This window comes from Aythya marila (genome assembly GCF_965140915.1).
Source record: "Aythya marila genome assembly, chromosome: 5".
Taxonomy (NCBI): Eukaryota; Metazoa; Chordata; class Aves; order Anseriformes; family Anatidae; genus Aythya; species Aythya marila.
In genome coordinates, this window is record NC_139046.1 from 32,811,238 (window position 1) to 32,835,989 (window position 24,752).

A 24,752-nucleotide genomic window follows, 5' to 3' on the forward strand; every position below is an offset into this window, starting at 1 on the left:
CGGAACAGAACATTACAGCAAAGAGCAGAGACACTGCGGTGGGGAAAGCACACAACAGAAAAAAAGGCACAGAAATAACGCCATGTATGGTCAGTGCATTACTAATACCCTGAAGTTAAGAATTAAAACAGTTCTTGTTGAAAACCCTCCTACAGTAGTCTTGTTTTGACTCTCTGGTGAACAGGAAGAGATCATCAGTGGCTGACATGAGGACAGCATACTCGACCCATGACAGGAAGAGAAAATGGGTTGTAGGAATACTCAGAGAACTGCATTTAACAGTTTTGCAGTAATTTGAGTGAGATAGCAATGCAATAATGAAATAGCAAGAGGAATACACATTCCCAACATTCCCCCAAAGATGCTGACATCTATTTCACCATTCCAGCTTTGATTGCAAACTCTGTTACTTCGGTATCCTGTTTCTGCCAGTAGCAAATACTTCAGTCCCTCAGAGGAAAGGACATTTTCTCTGCCATTAATCCGTAAGACAAGTGCACAATGCACAGCCTGAGTGAAAAGATTTGCAGATTGAAACTCCAAAAAATAAAGTTTCAGTGTGCATGTCCATTTTGCTCATTTAGATAGAAGTGTTCCCCATAGCGTTGATCATAAAACTTCCCCCCTCCTTAACATATTTCCCAGTCTTTGTCTTTCTAGCACTAAACTCCCCAAATCAAGAAATTGAGTAGAACAGCCTTTACATGAACACTTCCTAATTCCTTGAGTAATATCTCAGAATCTCAGATCTTCTATGTCGCATAATAAAAAGAACGCATCTGTTTAAACTTTTTACAGATATTAAACAGGATATGATCTACCAGCTCATTTATTTTATTGCTATGTTAGGTCTCCCTGAATTTGTTAGCCTGATGCATGTTTCACATGCAGCTAGGCTACTGCTACTTTCCCCACAATTTGTGAGATCATTCTGTGCTTCTTTTGAAGATTAAATAAGTTTTTCAAATGCTAATATCATTTTTACAATACCAATAATTTAATCTTCCAAAAGCATACGTGCAACAGAATATTACTATTTTTTTCCAATCTTTTCAAGTTACAAATGTATTTTTTCTCAACTTTGGATTACAACAAATTGACACAGTCTAGCAGTTTGAAAATCAAGACAGTAACACCAAAAATAACACACAAAAAAAATACCCTTTAAAAAATAACCTGAAAAAGGAAGGAAAAAAATGGAAAATCTGTAGAGAATGATGTCCTAGAACAATCAACTGTTGAATTGAACTGTTGTGATTCAGATACCATTATGCAATTATTCTATTTTCTTGTGATCTGCTGCATACCTGCTCCGAAGTAAATTACCGGATAATCAGTGAATACAAACATGTGATAACTTGTACAGTTGTAATTGAAAAAGGTTACAGAATGTGATACTCAGAAGAGCGTAAATACCCGAGAGCATTACACTGAGCAGCACGTCCCTAGATGCATCTGCAGATGTGGAACCTCCACGCTGTTCCCTAACCCTGTCACATAGCTAGCTATATGCATAAAAACCACAAAGACACTGATTTACATAAAATTATCTCACTCCATTTTATTTAAGATTTTCTTCTCCAGTTAGTAAAAGAAAGATGTGTCTCTCTTTATACATATGTACAAGTTCAGTTATAAAAATAGACAGCACATTCAAAGAGAAAAAAAGGCTTGGCATTTGTCTGATTCCCTCTAAATATCATATATACATGTGAATACGAGGGGAAGGGGGAAGTCTTCATGAGTTAATTAAACACCATCTCCCCCCTCAATTATCCCCTGCAAATCTGTTTAAAAATCAATCTAACTAAGCTCAGTTTTGCTATTTTCAGGTGTGCAAATTAGAGGCAGAGCCAACAGGAAGCACTTGCTCCACACTGTAGGACGCCAGGCAAAGGATTTGGGGTTGGAAAAAAATTATAATAATAAAAAAGTCATCTTTTGCTGTCACAGCCCAGACCTGCAACTCATAACTTGCTTCTCTCAAGGGATTGAAAGTGCCCCAGAACAGCCTTTTAATTCAGTGTGTCAGACAGAATGTCCCACACCTAAATCTCAGTGCAATGCAGACAACGCTTACAGCAAAGCAAGGGGCTACAGAGGGGGTTTGTGCATTGAGAAAGGGGAAGGAGCAATTGGAGATGAGAACACAGACGGGCACTGGCAGCACTGGCTTCTATCAGCCTTACAGGAGACGGCTACTGGTACCCACAGGGAGCTCCACCAAGCTAGTACATGGGATGATCACAGAGATGAAGGGAAAACACACTGGAAGAATGGTCAATGGATGGTTGGGATATGAGACTTTTTTTTTTTTTCCCCAGGATTTGGCTGGAGATGGGAATGGCACAGTTCTCTCAGTGCTGTTTCTCACTGCTCCTCTCGCAGCACTGCTAGCTGCAGAGCCATCCTCTGCTATGGCACGCTGAGAGGAACAGCAGCAAACTCTTCCTTGGCCCTGCAGATTTCCCTGCTCTTGAGATTTGCACAAGTAGAGCCTGATTGTGTTTCTAAGCCTTTAAGAGTTCAGCACGTATCAAAAATTAAAAAATCATTCTTAACACAGCAAGAGCTTATGCTGGCAAGAACTCTGAAACACAGATCAAGCCAGTGGCTTGGAGCCTCTTTCATTGCAGGAAGCAGAGGCAGCGCTGTTACCCTCACCAGGCCTGCCAGAGCTCCTGTCACTCCTTGGCTCTGAACCTACTCTAAACAAATGGTGCTGAGAAGAGTCCACTCCCTGGAAACCACCTGAGATACCTTCCTTTGCATTTCAAACTCTCAAAAAACAAAACAAAAACAACCAAACAAAAACCCCAGAGGCCCACACTAGAAGAATCCATTAATCTTTTGATTACACATCATCCTCAGCTTAGCCCCCACCTACCCCTGCATATACGCTGACCAGCTCCCAGTACAGAAATGTCTTCTGACTCTACAGGATAGCCCTGGCATTCAGATACTGATTTCATAGGATAAAACTAAAGCTGGGTTCCACTTCAAGCTACAAGAGAGTACACTCGTGTGACTTGAAGCACAAACTGCTCTGGGATATTGCATGGAGTACCTGAATGCTTTCTTGGGAAATCTTTGTCAGATGTGTCAATAAATACCATCCGACCACCTCAGTTACCCCAGACACCCCTTCCATCCTTCTTGCAGTGTCTGCAAAGATAATTTTTGGGATACACATAATCAAAGTGCTCACATAAACCACCCGTTCCCATTGTGCTTTGATTTTCTTTTCACACAGGTGCTTGATAGCAACAAGGCATTCATTTGCATGCCTTCACCTTGCAGGGTGGTCTACTCTGAAAGCCAACACAGTTCAGACAAGCTTTGGGGGTTCAAAATTACTACCGACCACCTGAGGTGTGGGCACCTTTGCTTTGCTTCCGAATTGGAGTTTCTGATATGAGACTGCTGGTCAGGTTTAAGCTTTTGGGGGTGCCACAAACACTGTTTCCTTTGCTCAAAGGGGAGCTCAAGGGAGAAGAGGCGCTTGAAGGTCCAAAATCTGCAAGTCCAGAAGGCCGAATAATTGCTGTTTGTAGAGGGCTGCTTGCAGACATGCCTAGCAATGGAAAAGAGAATCAAATTCCACGTGAGCATATCACTCCACTTGCAGCACTTAGGCAACAAAAAAAATAAATTAAATGGCTACAATATACTAACACTTAGTCCCAAGACAACACTGCGTTCATGATTTATGAGATTTTAATGAAGAGGGATGGCCTAAACATACAAATCATCTTGCACTTATATCCTGGGATGACTATACGTGGTGTAAAGCTGAAGCTCCATCACCATTGGTTTAGAACATTTTAAACCTGATGCTGTAACTTCAGCATATCAGCAATATGGGAAAGACACAGCCAAACCCATGGGATAGACAACACTATCTAATCTGTCTGGGCACCAAAATGAAAAACAGGAGAGAAGTATTTGGTATGAGATAATTTAAAGGGCAGGTGAAAATTCTGCAAGATTAGCCTTTCAAGGTCATCTGCTGTGAAACTGGCTATCCTCTCACACCGGTACCGTGTCACATTGCGCTTTGCCTGGATCTCAGAATATACTGTACAAGCAATACCAGCAATACTTGCATCTATTTTTGACAGGCTGTAAACAAGCAATCGTCCAAACTCATGTGGTTGGCTCTGCTCTGGGTAGCCTGCTGCCTCCCTTTCCCCACATACCTTTAGAGACATTGTACCCGTACGCTGCATATGCCGCTGCAGAGGCTGCTGCTGCCCCTGCTTTGGCACCTGCCATTGCGGCTGCGCTTCCCGCTATCGATTTCCGGCTTCTGCCTTTCCCGGTGCCTTTTGATCCACCACCTGATCCTTTAGGGCGACCGCGGCTTCGACCTGACTGGCCTCTCCCAGTGAGAGGTGTATCTTGCATTGAAACCCCTTAAAAAAAAAGTGTTAAAACAGTAACTGCTATAGCATGTCACATGGCTCACAAATAAATACAGCATCGTAACGACTTGCCATTTACATTCATACTCTTCCTGTTAATTGATACTGTTCATTTACATTAATACAGACACTGTTAGCAAGTATTGATCTCATGAAAAGAAATCACATATACAAAACCTGACCCTTCATTAATCACATCTTATTAATCTCCTTGTCATTATTGTTATGAATCCAATCCACAAATAGATGGAGGATTCGGGGTTGTACTTCAGGATGAAGCATTTTCTTACTGAAGATATATGTTCCTTCCATTTGCTATCTGTAAAGAAACTCATCAAGAACTAGGTCTCTCCTTATTTCAGAGTAAAAAGTTACAGTAACTAAAAACTGTTACCATTATTTAAAATTATAGCTGCTTTAATCACTCAGTGGAAATAGAGAACTCATTATTAGCCCTATGGCAAATTCAAGGAAAAACTTAAAAAGTTCTGTGGATGTCTGTAGCTCAGTAATATGAGCACTCTATAATATAGGAACAAGGGAAAAAAACCTCATAAGAGTAACTAACACAGGAAAAAGGAAAGTGTGATGAATGACTATAAACAGATTTCTTATCAAATCAGAAGTTATTTCTCAATGAAATAAATTATTTTTTTGCTAATCTTGCCAACCATACACAAAATCTGATTAAAATGCAGAACACATACCAACCAGACATACAAAGTCAAGGTTTAACATGTGTTAGTAAGTCAAGGCAAGAGTACTGACCATTCATGGTATCTGAAACAGAGCCAGTAATGGAAGCAGGAGAGTTTGTTGCCCTTGACTGAGGTGCTGAAGAAGCTGGATCGTCCACAATCACAAGCATATCACTGCTGCTCTCATCGGGAGGAATAGAGCCCATATGTAATTCACTGCTGATGGATATCTAAACATGACGAAGAACAAAGCCGTTAGCTTCTCACGTTAGGAAAGGGAAGGGTTCAAACATAGTAAGACACACAATCACAAGTAATTGGTATTGTTCTGATCTCTCTCATTTTCCCCAAGACTTACAGCATGATACATATCCTGCCTAGTCACACTATACCCTCTATTTACATGCTGAACAGCATTAAGGATCTCCAGGAACTACTTTATTTCAACTGATGAACATAAATGTTATCAGCAGGAGAGACTCAGCAGAGATTTAAGAAAACTGCAGTTTAACTGCGCATTTTTCTCAGACTGCAAGAGAGAAAACAATAGGACTCTTAACCTATTAACTAGTGCCAATAAAAATCTTTATCAGCAAGGGAACAATACAATATAGTAATCTTAGTCAATATGGCATACAACAAAATATATTTGCTGCCAAAAATTGTTCGCAATTCTTTATTAAAAATATGAAAGAAAATATAGTGTGTACCATTGGAAATTTACAATTTAAATTCCAGATTAAAAGCCACACTGATTCAGAATCAAAAGCAAGAGGTTCAGAGCATGAACTTACTTTAAGAAAAGACAAAGACAGAAAGTGAAGAGGAGCATAATGGCATATCAACAGAGGGGTTCCAGTAGGCAGCTTACTGCAGCTGCTATGTTTTCAATAAATTATTTTCACTTCCATGGTTCACCTTTCAGACATCTCATTTCCATACATACTTGAATTCTGTATTAACTGAAATGTCAGAAACCAAGAACCCTACTAGATACAAGATCACAACTGAAACAGCACATAGTTTAAAGAAGCAGGCAGTCTCACCTCACTGAAAGGGCTGGGCATGGCAGAATCTACACTAACGAAGGAGTCATCCCCATCAGCAGACAGGTTGGAGTTATCAGCTGACGGAACAAACGGGATCACGAGGTTCATGCCCTCTTTCTTTCTCTTCCCATCCAACTCATCTTCCTTCTTCTTCTGAAATAAATAAAACGATACAGGGAATGAAAAATGCAAAAACCGAAGTGGAACATGCAAATTAGAATCTCAGTATCTAATGCAGTATTATAACTCAAATGAATGCCACGTACAGAATTATCCGAAGCAAGTTTTTGAAGGACAAAGTAACAGATCCTTTAAAGGCTCTGTCTTTAGATATAAGCAGTTTTTTTCTCTTCTTTGTAAAATAGTTTGAGTGCTGTAGAATTACTCTTATAGAATTACTCTGATTTCCATTGCCTTCTGAAGTAAGCTCAAAATTCTTTACCATTATAAAAAAAATAATTAATGCAAAGCCTCCAATACTCAAAAATTCTGAATTTCCATAAACAAGATTTAATGATTTTTAAAAACAAACAAACTAACTAACTAACTAACTAATCTTCTGTCTTTCTGCAAAACCACATAGCTATTTGGGATTTATCTATGTTTGGTTCTTTATTTGTATTGTTTTTTCATCCTTGCAAAACAAAATCTTAATTAAGTCTCCATTTTATATGCCATAGAATGATCACTCAATTGCTTGTTGTTTTTTTTGTTGTTGTTGTTTTTTCAAACTTGAGTCCCCAAATTATTGTCCATAAACTACTGATGATCTACTGTGTTGTACGGATATGCTTATTTTTGAAGTTGCAAATGATACTAAAATACAGGAACTGTGCATTACTTATTTTATAACATCCCTCTTCTGTGTAGGAAGTGCCAGACTGACATTCAATGGTGAAGAGAACGCTTTACTCATTAGACTGCCTTTGCATAAAGTATTTCCACACTACATAATGGTGTGCCTAAAGCTTTTCAGGCTCTCTGTGTCGCTGACACAGGCAACCTCTCTGCATCAAGGTACCTTTTCAGCGTATTTTTCCCTTTTACGTTTACGTTCCTTCACACGATTTGTTTCTTCTTGCTGTCGCTTCTCTTCTTGACGCTGACGCACTGTCAGAAAAGAAGCACAAAGTTGTTGTCGCTGGAAAGATACTTCATACCCTTTTGTGAACCTTACAAGAAATTCTGGTTATAACAGAACTGTGAAGAAAAGCCTCCTATATTGAAACTAAAGCACAATGAAAAACTCAAAGTAGAACTGCTATATTTAAACTCTTTCCATCCAAATTACTAAAAAGTCTTACAGTTGAAGTTTTTTTCAAACATACCATCAAGCGTACCTCTAATACAGCTTCAAAACTGTGGTGCAACACAACGTTTTTATTAATACTTTTCTTGTCGTGACCTACTTAATTCTTGTCAAAGCTCTGTCATTCAGGAACAATGTAATGATCCTGAACAAGTGCCAACAAAAACTATCACATCATCATGTCTCTCTTGCACAACCTCACCCCTCAGCTCAGCAGTGATATGAAACCAGCTTGTACTAACAGGAATGGCAATACAAAATGAGCCAGGAAACGGAAGTGGTTATCAGAAATACATGTGTTTTTAGAGATAAAAACACAGATTTAAAAAACTAATGGTTTAAAAAACTAAGTGGAAGATGGAGAAAATGCTACAACATGAATTTCACATACATTTCTTTTCTAGTTCTTCATCATCCAGTAGAAGGCTGACCACCTCTTTTGGTTTCAAAGTGTCAGGTTTGAAATTGCCACCTGAAATCACCATTCGCTGGATCTAGGAAAAAAGAAAAAGGAAAAAAAGAAGAAATTACTCAAAGGATCCATTTTCATTATCCTTCACTGAAAGCTAGCCAAAAAAGACGTAAATGCAAGTGTGTGTAGTCAGAATTGATTCAACTTCTCTGTCATACTATAATTAGTAGCAAAATTTAAGGAAAGATTTTATTGAGAATGCAATTATTAAAAAATGAGAAGCAACTGAGCTAGAAAGGAGAAAATTGCCATCTATTGTACCAAGCTGTATACTTCTAAAGCACCACGTAATAATAATATTTATTGCTTAATACATTGCTGAACACAGAGTAAAACTACAGCAGTACCCCTATAAAGGATAAATTAGCAGTCCTATTTTTCAAGTAATCTGTATACAGGATCATGCAGATCACATTCTTAAAAGGTACAACACACTTAATCTCCTTCACTGAAAACTAAATCTCCATATTGAGTCAGTGTCTCAGTTTAAGCAATTCACTCAGCACAAGCAACTTGATTAATTCAACTACACTAAAAAATTAAATAAATTCATAAATAATAACAATAATAAACCAACCAACCAAACAAACAAACAAAACGGTAAGAAGTGCAACTCAGCAAAAAAGAACAAGCTTTAGCATAAGCCAATTTTGATGATTTGGAGCACCAGCAAAAAAACTACACTTATTTTCAGGTTGGTATCAGGTTACTAAGTGCAGTATCCCACATCAAAATGGATGAAATTCAACAAGGGAAATATGAATGTATTCAGTTGGAGATGCTTCAGTTGCTTCAGTGCTATGACCAGCATCTAGTTAAGACAAAAGCTAAAAGAAATCCCAAGTGCACACAACATCTGAGCCTCATGTATAGTATATCTATTGCTACTAAAGAAACTGTGGTTAATTTTTTCTTGCCAGTAAAGTATCATGAGGTTTAAAGTTTCTAATACATTTATCACTTGATGCTGCAGGAAAATGAGCCCTTCTGGCAACCCTCACAGCTCAAAAACTGTCCTTTAATTACCTTTCAAGTTTCTTCAAACAAATCAGCTGTGGTGTAACAGTATAACATTAGAGGAATCAGTATTGCCCTGACACAGCAAAGACGCAAGCTCTAGCTTTAAAGAGTCCTAAGTAGTTTCATTGCATCATAAGAAATAGTTTCCATGAAGTCATTGTGTAAATACTTAGCTTCTTCCCAGTTTATATAATGCAGCTGTAATGATGCTGCGCTAGTAACAGATTTGTTTGTTTAAACAAAGACATTCTCTTTTGGTTTCTGTTATATGCATTCCATGCATATATATATTTATGTGTATATAAATTAAGTGTTTTAAAAGTGTGTGTGTGTATATATACACACACTATATATATATAAATATATATATATGTAGTGTGTATATATATATTGTAGTTTATAATTTATATATAATAATTTATTTACTCATTTTGATACACATTTTTTTTATAAAGTTTCTGTAACTTCTTGTTTCAGATGATTTCTTTATTCCTACCTCACTCTTCTCCTTAGCTCTTTGTAAGATACGCTCCTCAATGGTGCCTTTGCATATCAACCGGTACACAGTGACTTGCTTTGTTTGACCCAGCCTATGTGCCCGGTCCATGGCTTGCTGGTCTACTGTTGGGTTCCAATCACTGTCATAGAAGATGACCTGTAAAAGAAAATCAGAACATAAATGATTAAATAAAACCATCTATTTAGAGTACCTGGAGATTAAACAAACAAAAAACCAAAAACTAATAAGATGATAAAAAAGTTCCACTACACACCCCACAGAATCACATGCCCACTGTAGGCTGCATTCACCTAGCTTTGCCCACTCCATTCAAATCTTTCCCAATGCATTTCAAAAATATTCAAACTAATTGACAGTGAATGTTTCAACTTCAACAGAACATCTTAAATATTTCCTTCAACAAATCTGCTTTGGAGGCACCAAATTCTGGAGTTTATCACCATAGTATATCATTGTCATTTCATAAGCCTATAACTAATTACATTGTGAAGCCATTTTTGGTGTTATTTACCTTAAGAAAAAGCCCATCAAATCAGCATTTCACACAAAAAGTAATACTCTGTTTTTTTCCAAGATCTGAATAAAGCCTTGTCTAGTCTAATAATGCTAGTGCTTTCACAAAAAAAAAAAAAAAAAACCTGAAATACCACATCACATTCACATTGCCCTATCATTCTAACTCTATCTTATGCACAGTAAACATAAAAAAGGAGACATTAAAACCATTTTAGATGAGGTATTCAGAACGCTACAAAACCACAGAACTAAGAATGCTAATGCAAGGAGTCTGCAGAAACATGCCTGTGTTTCCATCTTTTTTTATTCCCCTATGTTGAAGCAACTTCAATCAAGAGAAGTTTACAACTCTGAAGCTATTATAAGTAGCTTTCTTCTGATTTCTTTTAAGTAATATCAAGAGATTTTTATATTTAAAGATATTTAAAGAATTACATCATAGTTTTGAATCAGAGATTTTTGGTTTTGTGTGGCTAAGCACTACAGTCTGTCTTGGGTTCAAATCTGCCTGCACATAAGCTATTATGTTAGAAGCACAGGAACAGCAGTTACTGAAAACATAAATGGTTCATGTAGGTCAGTATTCCCTCCCACAGTGATTGGTGCAAGTGCTCAACAGTGCAAATCCTTGCAATCACTTAAATCAGTATGCCTTTACACCTCAGGCACATGAGAAGGAATAAATCTATCTTTCCTGACTAGCTGTTACTCATTTAGAAATACAAGCACAACTCAACTGCCATTACTTCATTCGACTGTGCACAGAAAAAATGTGGCTGATACCTGTGCTCACTGATTGCTTTGCTGCTGCACCTTAAGAGCAAGCAGCCATGCAAGAGACAGCACTCGTATGAAAGTGTCATTGCATTTGTAGACCCCTTTAGTCATCCAGCTCCTTTCTAGACTCTGCTGCTGATGTATGTGGGGAGAAGGAAGGTATCTAACAGCAACCAAAAACTGTACACCGGGTGCTCAATATCCTGCAACTTTATCACCAAGATAATATTGTATTACAAATATAAGCAGAGTAAACAAGGCTAGGCAATTTCATTATGAGAATGGAAGCACTAATATTGATCAGCATAGATATAAGAGTTCCAGCTTCCACACAGCAACACCCATTTTCCCACATATATTGCGAGTCTGGGAGGCAGGAGACGAGCAGCTTGGTAAAAATGGTGTTTGGAAGCACAGGAGAACTGAAATCTGAGTATCAGAAAGCTGATTTTTTGTGTTTTGTATTACTTTATGAAACTTCACTTACCGTATCTGCAGCTGTAAGGTTAATGCCCAAGCCTCCAGCTCTTGTGCTTAACAGGAACACAAAAATATCATTCCTGGAGAGGAAAGAGATTTAAAAAAAATATATTTTGTGCATGAGGAACAAGAAGTAACCACAGAAGTAAATTTTTTGACCCATGTGAAGTGATCAGGGCTATTTTTATTACTTGAACACTTCAGAATGTTTTGTGCTGTTCATGATCCAGAGAAAAACACACGAAAGAAGTTAATACACAAATGAGGACTGCTTGAACACACAAGCATTCAGTTCGCAATAGCAGCTTCTTATCTCTATCAAAACAAACCAGGTTTTGTTTATCTTGCCCACATTGGAAATTAAGATTTCATATAGACAAAGAACAATTTATTGTTTCACAGAACTGATCGATGTTAAGAAATAAAATAAAATAAAATAAAATCCTGAGTGTTGCGCCCTAACAACATTCAATTGATAAAGAAAGAACAATAAAGTTGGAACTGTGTAGATGCAATTTTTGTTCTAAATTTGGTGCTTTGAAAAGAACAAACAACTCTTAGAGGAAAAAATGAACAACCTTCATATAAAAGCAAGCTGGCAAACACAGAAGTACATTTTAAAAGGACAAGGGTCTGTCAGCAGAAACAGAAATCCCTCAGTCTAAGAACTCAACTACGGCCACAACTGTGCTGATTTGCATTAAAAGTTTTATTCTTTTGTCCAGTTTTCTTATCAGCAAAATGAAAATAAATTGATTCATCTCAAAATAGCAATGAAATGATAGTAATGAAATTGTGATTTTCTGTAGAATGTTTCAAAGATGACTATGCAAGACATTACTAATAGTTGGATACTGCACAAGAGGAAAAGTCATTCATTTCACTCTAACTTAAGCTCTTTGAGACATACTGTCTGTAAGTAAATTCCATTATTACTGCACACAGGCTGTCCTTCCCACCTTGGGCATTTTAACTGTATTACATTTACATTCTTTGGAATTCCTCAGACAGCATGAAAGTCAATGACAGATCAGTAGCTTCATTGAACACAGCTCCCAGTAGAACAGGCCGTTACACAACATGGATCACCACTCCATGGCATAGTTCAAGGAAGACATCTCTGAACACCTCACTGGAAGTTCCATAAAGCCTAATGCAGTCATATTAGCCTCAACGGTGAGACTTGCTGGCATCAGATTTAGGAATGCTGACTACTAACAGAGATACTAGGCATCCCAATACCTGACTTGGAATAATCCTCTACAGATAATAATCCTTTACGTAACTGAGGCAGTTGAGGCACACTAGGCAAGCAACTGTAAAAACGCTTTAAGTCCTAGCTGCAGTCTGAAGAGTTCAAGAAAAGGGAACAGAGTTACTCAAACTCAATGGCAGCTCTAACACGGCACACACAGAAAACAAATGAGACAGGTCTATATGACGGATCACCAAGTACTGATCAAAATTCAATTGATAACAGCAAAATCAGGACTTCCACTGAGGTTGTGAACTTCACTAGTGCCAGCGGTGTGGGGTCAGCAGAATGTAATTGTGTCTAACACCATATGGGTCCCTGTACAGGTTGGCACAAAGCAGTAGTAAAGGGACCCCAAAGAGGTTGATGTTCTTTGACAGTACACATCAAGAGAAATGCTTAAGAGAAGACAATGCAATACCACATCCTTTTGGTACCACACTGTCCATACAATAATGCATGCACAATTAGTAAGAGACCAAAAATTCCTGCTGAATAAGCAGCACGGGGCATCTTCTTGATTGATTATGTGTCAGCAGTCTGTCCCCAAAAGTCCACTCATCTAATCTAAGAGTCTTCATTAATTTATTCTTAAATAATAAACTTCTATTCATTAAAGGTAACCTGACCCTTGCTGTAGTAAGTACAGGTATATCGCATGCTATTATGCATATGCTAGTACAACTCAGACGTAAAAAAAAAAAAAAAAAAGAAAGGTTTTGGAATCCATATTCTTACAGGTCAGGTAGAAACAACTACGTTCTCAGGACTCATGCTTCAAGGTATTAATTACCAGTCTTTACCTGGCAAGGTTGTATTGTAAAAAAACAGACTCTCAAAAAACCTACTCTGGTCCAACAAGAGATTCTTTTTCTCCCTCAAGAAGTTGCCAATAGAGGACCAAAGTAATTATTTAAGTTATAAATATAAAAGCCAAGAACTCTGAAATTAGAAATGGAAGGTTTCTGGCAGTCTGAAGTCTAAGAGTACAAAACTCTATCTTGAGCTATGGGCATCCGAGAGGAATTGAAACCAAGCTGTCATTCTCTAGACTTTATCTTCCAGGTGCAAAGCTGAAGACGACAGCAGGTACCCATGCACAGTATAGGCAATCCTTGGCCAGGAAGTCTTTTGACTTTTACAACAATAGTGGAACGTGCACATAGTCACCTAAACACTTCTGGAAATGCCATATGGAAAGGAAAGAAAGAGGACAGTGGCACAGACTACAGGAGTGAATTATCACTCCATGGTTACATATTTTCAGCATCCTACTAGGACATCCTGCAGGATAGTTTAGTCTCAGTCAGGCTTTTTTTTCCTGAAAACATTTCTCATAAGTAAATCATGTATAAGAGGAACTCGAGTAACATTTTAATAGGAATTCTTGTTTATACTGGCTGACCTATATCTCAAAGGGATTTCCTTTTGAAATGATTATTTTTCTTTAGTTGTTCTATTCATTAATAAAAACAAATTTATTTTTATTAATAAAAACAAGTTTTTTGACTTCTTTGGTTGAAGGACCTTACAGGAAGAAGTGTCAGCATTCCAGGAGGACATCCTAACCAGCAAGGAACCTGTTTTTGACAACTGGGAACAGAGAAAAAGGCACTGCACAGTCCTCTCACTCCAGGTACTTGGCTCATACTCTTCTAAAGTTTTATTGCTCTAAGGAGTTCACTAAAAGCCTTTTCATTGCAGCACAGTTATTCAGGTCTTCAACCCTTATGAACGAATGGCCTGAAAGGTTTTGTACACATTCTTCCTCCTGTCTTCTGCTGTGATACCTTGGGATTGGTGACGCAAGGACTATCGTCTAGAACACTGTGCTTTCACCTCGCAGTGAACAACAATCTGTGAACCTAACTTGTCTGAAAAACAAAAGTGACCTCCTTAAAAGCTCACATCCCGCATTCAGGAAGGGTAACCTTACTGTGAACTACTACACCAAAGTGACATCCTACCAAGCTGTATTTCATGATTAAAGGGAAACTTAATAACCATAAATCTAATTATTTATTTGTAATGTGCCCCAATAGAGACAAGGTTATACTGAAATATTTGAACTTGTAACAAGATGACTACATAGTTTTCTTTCCTGGCAGGCTAGTAGAAATTGAAAGAATCCATTTTGTTCTACTAAATTGAACAGGTTAGCACGTCTTACTGTTTAATAACCCCCCCCCCCCTTTTTAACTATTATACATATATTAGTTTAAGCTATCTTAATAAATCCAACTGTATTAAAGATAAACTTATTTATTTATATTCTGTGAAACATGTTTAAGTGATACGGCGTGTTTTTCAGCAAAGTAGGTCACTTCCAAAGCTCTAGCATACGCAATATTTTCAATTTCATCTTCAGAGTGTCAGTTTTCAGAACATATAACAACTAAAGAACTTTTGCTCTGTTTCTGTCAACCTTCTTTATAAGCAATAGCATACTTGGAATGGCAACAATCATGGGTACACTAAAATTTGCTATTGTACTGTCTCAGAAATGATGAATTTCTAAATACAAATGGATTTAGTATCAACGTGAATATCAACACTCAGCAAACCACCATGAAACTTTCAGATCATGGTTATTATACAAGATACTTTAGGGCAAATTTCATTTATTTACATTAAATCTTATACCAACTATATACACATGATTTAGTACAAAAACACCTTTTAAAAATATGTTACCTGTTCTGAAAATCTGCTACCATATCCCTTCGTTCAGAAATCTTTGAAGAACCATCCAATCTCATGTATGTATGTTTCCTATATACCATATATTCCTGCAAAGAACACATATGAGAAAAATATAGTTGGTCTAAGAACTGCTCGATTTTAATTATTCACACACTAAATAAATAAATAAATAAATAAATAAATAAATAAATAAAAGCAGAATTCCTGCTTAGGAGAAAAAAAGTACCTAAATGTCACCAGTAAATGCTATAATCAATCTTCTGTAAGCAATACTTCATAATGATTTGAGGAATTAAAGCTACCGTTAATAATTTGTCAGTGTTTGCATTTCACAAAAGGTAAGAGATAAATTATGTTGTCATTTCAGAGTAAGAGATGTATTAGCTGGGCTGCACAGTGTTACTATGGTACGTGCCATTTTCTACAAATAAATGAATAAGTAAGGAAATAAAATCACTAACATAGGAAATTTGATTTCACAAAGTCTGAACTTTTAGCAAATCCTGAGCTCTCACTATATGAGCGAACCTTTCCTAACAAAGCAAACATACCTGCTGCCTGTCGATTTTGAACCATCTGACTGGTGGTTTTAAAAACCCGGTACTGTGCACTAATGTCTGCCCAGGCTTTATTTCACTAATAAAGAGCCTGTGAACCTCACTGCGTACAAGAACACTTTGAAACACTGGTGTTAGCCCACAGCTCGTGCCAAGCAGTGTAACTGAAACCAATGCCTGGGACACAAATCAAATGGCATCAACCAGGAATGCTGTAGGCAAAGGATTTTTCCAATTTTTCATGCTCTAAAATACTTAGTATTTTCTGGTAACCATGCAATTACCAGTAAAATCTGAATTACACAGAAAGCTCCTCAGGCTATACACATATCCTTAGAGTATCTTTGCAAAGATATCCTCTGATATTTTAACACTGTGAGCCTTGGCTGATGAGATGCAACTCCTACTGGTCACGTTTGTTAGATTTAACCCTACTGGTTTATGCATCTCTTCGAGCTGTTGTGACTGCAAATGAAGACAGAAAGGAAACAGATGGTGCTTTAGCAACAAGAAGTATGGGATTCATCTTGCTCCAAGCCTCAACGTTCAGCAGATGAAGAACTGATGTTCAGTGAGAAGACATGGCAGTGTCTGCACTCTAACAAACCTTCTGACAGTACCATGCTCAGTTCCTTTTTTTTTTTTAACCTATCCTTGGGGCTCCTGTTTCTTTTCTGTTCTGCTTCTCTACTGCAGAAGGGGTGAAAGAGCTGCCATACTATAAGAAACTTCAGTGTTTTACTGGAGAGAAGCTTCAATGCATAGACGATGAAAGCTAAAAATAAGTAAATAAAATTAACAATGCAGAAATGGCAAAAAGTCACTTTTTTTCTCCCCTCTACAAAGCAGAGCTCATGGCTAGTAGCATTTTAGTAACACGTCAACAGAATTTTAAAGCAGAGAACAGCTACTTAACTAGAGGGCACTCAAGCCCTAATTTACTATCGATTTATTTCATTTCTACAACAGCTTTCTGCTACCAGCTAAAAGCAGAGAGAGCAATACAGTTGTCAGCTAGGTACTATGTGACCTTTCCTCCAAATCTGATTAATCATTTTTCAATTATCATAAGGGCTTTTTCTTTCAATTTCTTTTTTACTGTCTTTATCTGTCTTTATGCTGATTCAGTATTTCAACATCTTTAGTTTTCCCTCCTCTCACTATTAACCACCTTTTCATGGACATCTTCAAACCAAGCTTTAGCATAAACAGAAAACAACAATTTCTATTCAGTCAAGTTCATTTATCCTTATCCCAAATCTTAGACTTTTCCACTAACACACAGTTTACAAAAGAATAAGCTATCCTCCTACATCTGTAATACTAGCACTCATGGTTGTATGTGCCATGAAACTAGCTTAGTATCTTAGCTAATTTATCTTCAACATTGCTCAACAGGTTCTGGTCTGCTTCTATCCACCTTCCTATGATCAAAAAGGATATTTCACAGTACTCTTACAGTGCTTCTAAGAAATATCCTTTTTTTGTGAGCTAGTTTTATTCAATAACTTCTTTTTTTTTTTTTTTTTTTTTTTCAAATATTAACAGTATACTCTCTCATTTTAGGGAAAAAAAATACAACTTATACTACACTTGCCAGTAGTTTAGTGTTTTGATCACTTGAAGAAAGCTAATGTTTTTAGCTTTAAGAAAAAGTGAGAGAACTCTAAAGGCAAACGACCTACTTAAGAACTAATATACATGGTCCCTAACTGCAATTCAGGAAGATGCTTGATGACTACCCATTTTTCTAGTTCCCACGAAGAACAGAGTATCAAGAAAACATAGAAAAAGATGCCATCATCTGATCCTTGGAAGGACTGACATCACACCACTACTGCACTGTATCTTGCAGTCTACCACAACTGAGACAAAATGAAGAACTAACAATAAGCACATGAAGAGGTGCAAGCTGGCAAATACTCCTTCTTAAAAACCAAATATGGGCTACCACTGTATTTCATAGAAATAATAATAAAAAGTCAATGATTGGTCACATGGGGACACTTATACTAGACTTACTTGAACTTCTATCTGACAATCTTTTATAGTGTAAGGGGTCAGCAAGTCACCAGATTTATTAATCTAAGAAAAATAATATCAGTAACCCTGGCAACAAAGAACCTATACTAACAAGCAATGAATTGATTATGGTAAAAATATGGTACCATTAAAGTAAGTGCTCTTCAAGGCTTTGACACTGATATTTTCTCAAAAATTATAAAATGTTTTACCTTCATCTTATTTCATAGTCCAAAGTGAGTATTGTTGTTTTAACATAACTAATAAACTTACTTCATGCAGAGTATAATTTGAGCTCATACCATATCAATGTGATTCCCACTGAAATCATGGACAATTACTCTTCCATACAGAACACAGCAATCACATTGACAAAAACAAACATGATGTTAATCTAGAAAAGTATGAAATACACATCTGCATGAAATAACAGTAAAGAAATTGTATTTTATCCCTTTTTGTTGAAAGAAATTTTTTTCCTCTTTGTATTTGTACCTGCCATTTCATAATGCCTGAATTAAGCAGTAATTCTTCTTCAGCTGAAGCTAAATCAAACAAGCATGTTAACTTTGTAAACAACGTGCCTTGTGCTCTCTGCCCTGCACAGATTAGGCTAGTATGATATGATAGCAGTTACACTGACACAGTCAAAATGCTGTCAAAAGAAATAGGGCAGCTTATGTTCTTACATATGCAAGCAGGCTGAGGGGATGTATTTTGTTAACATCATTGGTCATACATAAAAACAAAAACAAAACCAAAAACACCTACTGCTATACAACTTCTACAAGTCCTTACTTGATTTTTAGCTTGCTTAGCTCCAGTTTCTGCTACATGGTGGTAGAGAGGGTAAAACAGACTTGATAAGTGGCTTATTTGGGTAATGAAATCAAACGAGTGAAGTTGAGCATTTAGGAGGTACAATAGTAGCAAAATTATATGTTCCCAAGCCTTTAAAATGGAATGTTAACAGAAGAGACAGAGGCACTAAATACTCAGTTTTACGAGCTTCATGTTGTAGTGCAGCTGTCAACAGACCTGCACCATGACCAACATTGGCCAAAAAAGAGGCATAAGAAGCAATGCTAGGGAATGAGCTGAGATGGAGGCTTGTAACCATGCAAGTTCTGCTTTTGCTCATAGCAGCAAAAACAAAACTCAGCTTGTGATGTGTTACTGCACTATTAATTGCTGACCTTAAAATACACTCCTACCCACATGGGACTCATGATTTAGGCAGCTCTTAGTTCAGGCTTTTCACTTGTTCTCTTCTCTTCTTGTGGAGAAGACAACATCCCATACAGAACACTGCTGAGGGAGCCTACATACACTTAGGACTAATGGCTGAAGGATAACAGGATCCTGAAGTTTTAGCACAGCTGAAATTACACCGCCAGAGGGAAATATTTTCCTACCTGCCATGTATTCACAGTCAGAAAATTTTATCACGATTGCTTCTTTGAAGCTAACATACATCAAGTCTCCTATTTGCTTACTCAAAAATAGATAGTCATAAAAGCTACTATGACTAATTCTTCACTGGTAAGGCACAAGGCATGACACAAGAGAATGCCAGAGAAAGAAATGCATTTCTTTCAAAGCACTCTCAGTACTAGCAAAAGGAAACCAAATCAATAATCTTCCCACTAATATCTTTTTAGACTAGCTCTTCTATGGCGTGGTTGCTAATCAAATAGTGATTTTTTTCTTCGGAGGCAGACTGACTGTATTTAAATAATGAGTAATGACTTAAATCCTAATTTCTTTCCTATCATGTATGTCAGTGAACTTATTATTAAAGTCTACTGAATTTCTGCACTGGAATAAGATGACAGAGGGAAACAGTCGGTAAAATGACAAGCAACATGAACAATGTAAAATTAATCACTGTTCTCTCCCTCTTCCTTCCAATACAAGGACACATGGGCATCAAAAGAAGCTAGAAGGAAGCAGTTCAAAACCAGCAAAAGAGTGCAATTAAGCCATTAAGCAATGCCTTGCTACAGGACAGTGCAAAGAACAAACATTTATTAAGACTCAACAAGCAACTGAAAATTTAATGGAAGAAAAATCCATTTAGGATTACTAACTATACAGAAGCTACATCTGGCTCAGAAAGTCCTTGAACAGGACACTTAGAGAGTAATTGTGAAGTGTCACTATTCATATACATCTTCCCCACACCATCTGCTGCTGTACACTGTTGGAAGTATGACACTAGGCTGGGCCTTCAATCTAACTCTGTATGGTAGCTCTTGTATTTTCACATTAATACATTTACTGGGTATCCCTCAGCATAATCATTTTATGTCAGGTTTGCTGTGTCCAAGTTATAGTATTTCCTACAAAACAATGTTGCTAAATTTGCATCTTCAGAATTTGTCTCCTGTAGGCTATAGCTCTCCTACCTCAAGCAAGTCAATCATCCGTGTCATCTGAGAGTAGATGAGAACTCTGTGTCCTTGAGATTTCAGCCGTGTCAACAGGAGATCAAGAGCATGAAGTTTTCCACTGTCAGTGATCAGACTCTCTTTATCTAAGGAGAAATGGAAGAAAAGCGTGTAAGTAATAAAGCCAAAATAGCTACAAGCAACAAGTTAAGTTCTAAGTTTTGCTAGCACTTACTAAACCAATGAGTTGCAATGAAAGAGACATCAACATCTCTCCTGGCTGATGCCCACAGTCATGCTGTCAACAGTAACTTTTGTTTGCAAGGATGGGACCATATGAATATACCTACTTTGCACAATCTCATCACAGATTCATCTCCTCATGAATACGAACTTAGCCCTTTTTTGACAGTCATTTCTTTCTCCTAAGGATTCATTCTAACCAGACCAACAACCACAACATGTGTTGACAGTTGAAGACATTTCACACATTAAAATGCTGTCCTTTGGACGTTTGCTGCTACCTGTTGATAAACTTCAGGCTCATTCTTCAAATACCTAGGTTTCAAGACCAAACCCATCACTAACACAGTGAAAAACAGTTCTCTAGGTCACTGCAAATGAACTGCCCCTTCACAGCACTGCCTTCATTTTATGTTTTCTTCCTTGCCATTCTTTTTTTTTTTTTTTTTTTCTGTTTAAGAAATGCTTCCAGATGGCAAACTTGTAAGTCTCTGCAGATATTACATTTTGTGTCTTCTCTATTTCAGCACTGCTCATGAAGTATTTTTCAGGAAGGAGATCTTCCTGTTTGTACATTCTGTACATAAACTTTGGTAAACAATACACTATGGTTGAAAGAGAATGAAGGGAAATTTTCTTCCAAAAAAATTATCTGTTGGAAAGGCCACTAATGATTCTTTATTCTTTGGGATGTCTGAATTTAGGTTTACAGCCAAAACGGAAAGTTGACAACTGCAGATCAGGCAGGCTAGTACAGAATCCAAATATTTTCAAATATCCAGCAGGTAACGCTTCTGCACAATTGTAGTTGCACAGAATAAATTAACTGGTGGGCTGCAGAAAATACAACTTGCTGTAAGGCACTTAACAGACTTGCACAATATTTTAAAATATATATATATGCAAAAATTAATTCATCCATCTGAGCACCATGCATTTTAGCATAATTAAAACCAAGTTCATGCTCATGGAAAAGATGAGTACAGATGACAAATGGAAAACAGTGCTCCTAAAAATGCTCAGGAGCATTGCAGGCAACCAAGTCCCATTGTGTCCACTTGCAGTGATATGGCACAGAGGGCTGGCTAAGTTTGATCCTCAGACATACAACCACAGGTTTACTGAGGAAAAAGCAGAAAGGTACTTCTTCTATACTTAATTCAAATGACTGTTTTGAAATAACACACCTAGGTTTAAGACTCCTTTCAGAAAGTCTAACAAAAAATTAGAAGTGTTCAGAAAAAAAAAAATCTTCAAGAGTTCCGTGTGTTAAAAACTTTTCCTGTAGTGGGGGAGATCCAAAACTTCATCTATTTCAATTTTTCAAGAAGCAACTGGCAATACCCAAGATTCTTCTTTTGCACAAAGGTTTTCAACAACAGAACTTCATACTAGCAGAGAAAGGCCCAGGATCCAGTAATTTACATTACAACTGTAAAAACAGGACTTGCTTCCCTCTTAACTTCCCAATAGAGGAAGAAACTAATGAGGAAAAGTTTTATGCAGAAACATGGTGGATTCTTCAACAGTTTAGCATTTCAATCAAGATTTCTTTCAAAATTAAATTCTTTAGCTTAAATATAAATAATAGGCCTGATGCTAGAATTACTGAAATCTATATTAGGACACCAGAAGATGCTTCAGAAGATCAGGACATGAGAACTACTGCTTTTTGAATTGAGAAAACATTTGTGCTTCACTGCCTGTCTAGATATGCACTGTTTTCTTCTGGTTTGTTCTCCCTTCATAAAGAAAGATCTCATTTGATGGAGATCTTATTGCTTTGCCAGAAGCAAGTACCCCATTACTTGAATCATTAGCAACTACCTCAAGGGATATGTCAACTGGAGAGCCAAGCCAAGTAAATACTGTAAGGGAAACTCAAGACCACAAGTCAAGCTGGCATTTCTATTAAGTGAAACTGCATATGACACACTCACCTCTATAAGACAACTCATATTCAATTGCATACAAATAGTTAATAATTTCATGCATGTCTCTAAGTAAAACTAAGCTTTGAACTTAGGCAATTACACAAAAATGGAAATGACTTAGGGTTATTTAGGAATCCTTATTCATTTCATGAAATGTTATTCTTTCCGTTAAATCATAAAACCATGACATTTTGCTCTTATTCTAATTGGTCAACTTGTTATTTTGAAGTGAAGCAACATGGAAAGTCTAGATAAACAAATGAATATGATTATTAACCAAAAGCTGGAAGGAAACAGAGAACAAACAGGGACTGTTCAAAAATCAGACTAGACTGACTCAGATTAACATACTAAGTTTCCGAAAGCAAAATGCTACAGTTTTTCTCACACAGGCATGAATAGGTAGAATTAAGTTTTGGTAACTGGAAATGATGCGTGTCCTTTGCTGCTGGCTCCTTAGGTCTCCATTGTGTAAGTTACTATTTTTAAATTGCAATAAAATGCAAATTACAAGGGAAGAACTTGTTTGTAGATGGTTTTACAGTCTGAAAAGCTTGCAACTAGTTAATAGTTTATAATTTGTAAAATATTTCAGCATCAGAGCTAGCTGCACTGATGAGAAAGTTTTTTCTGAGGAAAGCAAAATTAACAAAGCTAAAAAAAAAGATTTGTCATCTCTGGAAGAGAAAAATGTTTGACTTTAGCCTGGCAACTTAAGTGTGCTATCTTGATACCATTGTGTTTTCTAAACTGACTTTTTTGCAAACTTAAAGCCTGCCACCTAGTGCTTCAAAGGACAAATTCTGTAAAGCTGCAACAAAAACTACTACTTTACTCCTCTGTCTTCAGAGGATATCACAATTATTTAAAAAGTGTCTTCCATCCCTAGTTTTTACCATTGCTATTTCTCATCCCCTTTTACCTTGTGGAAAGAAAAAATTTTATTAAATAGGATTTCCAAAATTTGCAATTCTACATTTTAATCATCAGTGAAAGCTTCCAATAACGATATATTTTATTTCTTTATTTAAATAGCATCATCAAAGGAACTTTTAAAATTTTAAACCAGTCAGGAGATGAGGTCCTGGACTGCATCTCAAAGAAACTGTCCCCAGGATGCAATTTTGTTATCTTTTTCAGCACTGACAAATGACAAACAAATGACAACCAGACCAAAAAGACAGTAATTCTGAAATCATACTCTATGGTTTTTAATCTGAAAAATGTTCCTGCCTCTGGCCATGGACAATAATTATCTACAAGAACATACTATGGGATCCTACGGCATGGGAAGAACAGTTAGAGATGATTATGACTTGGAATAACCCCAGTCAGGAGCACTGGCCGATGACTGCAGCTGGGCTCGCAGCTCTCTGGAGAATGAGAAAGTGCCTCTGGACATGCAAAATGCAGAGGAAAGAGAGATAAAGTCTGGGTTCCAGTTGACACCCCTGGTTCCCCTCCCGACAGTCTGCACAGCACAATGGGGTCAGTGAGGAGCTAGCTGGCTCTCACAGTAAACAGCCAGCGAGGCCGGTGCTTTTTATCGATGCTAAAAGGACTCAGACACTTCCTGCCATTTAATCCAGGACCATTTTTCTTTCAAAGAACAGGAAAAGCCTCCAGAGATTCCCACAGTGATCGCAGCTGAGCCTGCTGCCAGGGTACTGGGAACGCCGAGTCTGGGACAGGATAGATCAGGGTTAGGAGAGAGAGGTTTCCCCTTTGTTCCTGTCACCTATTTACCATGGACCTTCACACCTACGGTTCCATTTTCCACTTGCTAGACTTCAGCCTTGCAAATGGCTTCTTCAGCATGTCAGTCACTTTCTGTAATGCACCATGCCTGCTCCTGCATGTATAAACACTGCTGTCTTGTTGTGGTATGTGCCCTCTCCTCTTAGTGTAAGTTTAGGTTTTAATGCAACTTTCCACCTAATTAAAATACAGTTGTATGAAAATACTTTTTTTCATCCACTTTTAGCTCCAACACTTCCCAAATGAAGCCAGCTTACATAAAACACTCATCCAAATGATGTTCTCAAACAAAGTTTTTTGATTCTTCCTCGTGCTTTGAAAACAATTTGTCAAAACTTGCACATATTCACTCATTCCTGTAAGTTTCTTGCACCCTATTCTTATTCCTCTATAAATTTTTGTTGATGACTAAGTTATCAGTCTCTTCATGAAAAAGCAGCCCTCTAATCCTATGTTGGCTACTTTTCTTCAATTCTCTATTAATATCTTCTGTCTTAATTTATCCCTTCATTATTTCCCTCCTTTCTGCTGCAGTGATTCATCTTCTAAATAACTGATAAACAATTCCATGAATTCCTGAAGAAAGGAAACTACAAATCAATGATTAAACATTAATCTAGAGCAA

At 37.2% G+C, this 24,752-nt stretch overlaps 1 protein-coding gene across 1 annotated transcript in view; it reads right to left on the bottom strand.

Annotated features, from left to right (window-relative positions):
* Positions 1–1,023: 1,023 nt before the first annotated feature.
* The window catches only part of INO80 (INO80 complex ATPase subunit), a 66,413-nt gene continuing 42,684 nt past the window's right edge, over positions 1,024–24,752 (bottom strand). The window contains exons 27-36 of the mRNA XM_082760687.1: positions 20,211–20,338; positions 15,215–15,309; positions 11,273–11,345; positions 9,469–9,627; positions 7,872–7,974; positions 7,193–7,281; positions 6,169–6,324; positions 5,193–5,352; positions 4,200–4,415; positions 1,024–3,574 (exon numbers count right to left, since the gene is read on the bottom strand). Coding sequence (XP_082616813.1) covers positions 3,357–3,574; positions 4,200–4,415; positions 5,193–5,352; positions 6,169–6,324; positions 7,193–7,281; positions 7,872–7,974; positions 9,469–9,627; positions 11,273–11,345; positions 15,215–15,309; positions 20,211–20,338 — 1,397 coding nt within the window. The 3' untranslated portion in view covers positions 1,024–3,356. The remainder of the gene's footprint in view (positions 3,575–4,199; positions 4,416–5,192; positions 5,353–6,168; positions 6,325–7,192; positions 7,282–7,871; positions 7,975–9,468; positions 9,628–11,272; positions 11,346–15,214; positions 15,310–20,210; positions 20,339–24,752) is intronic.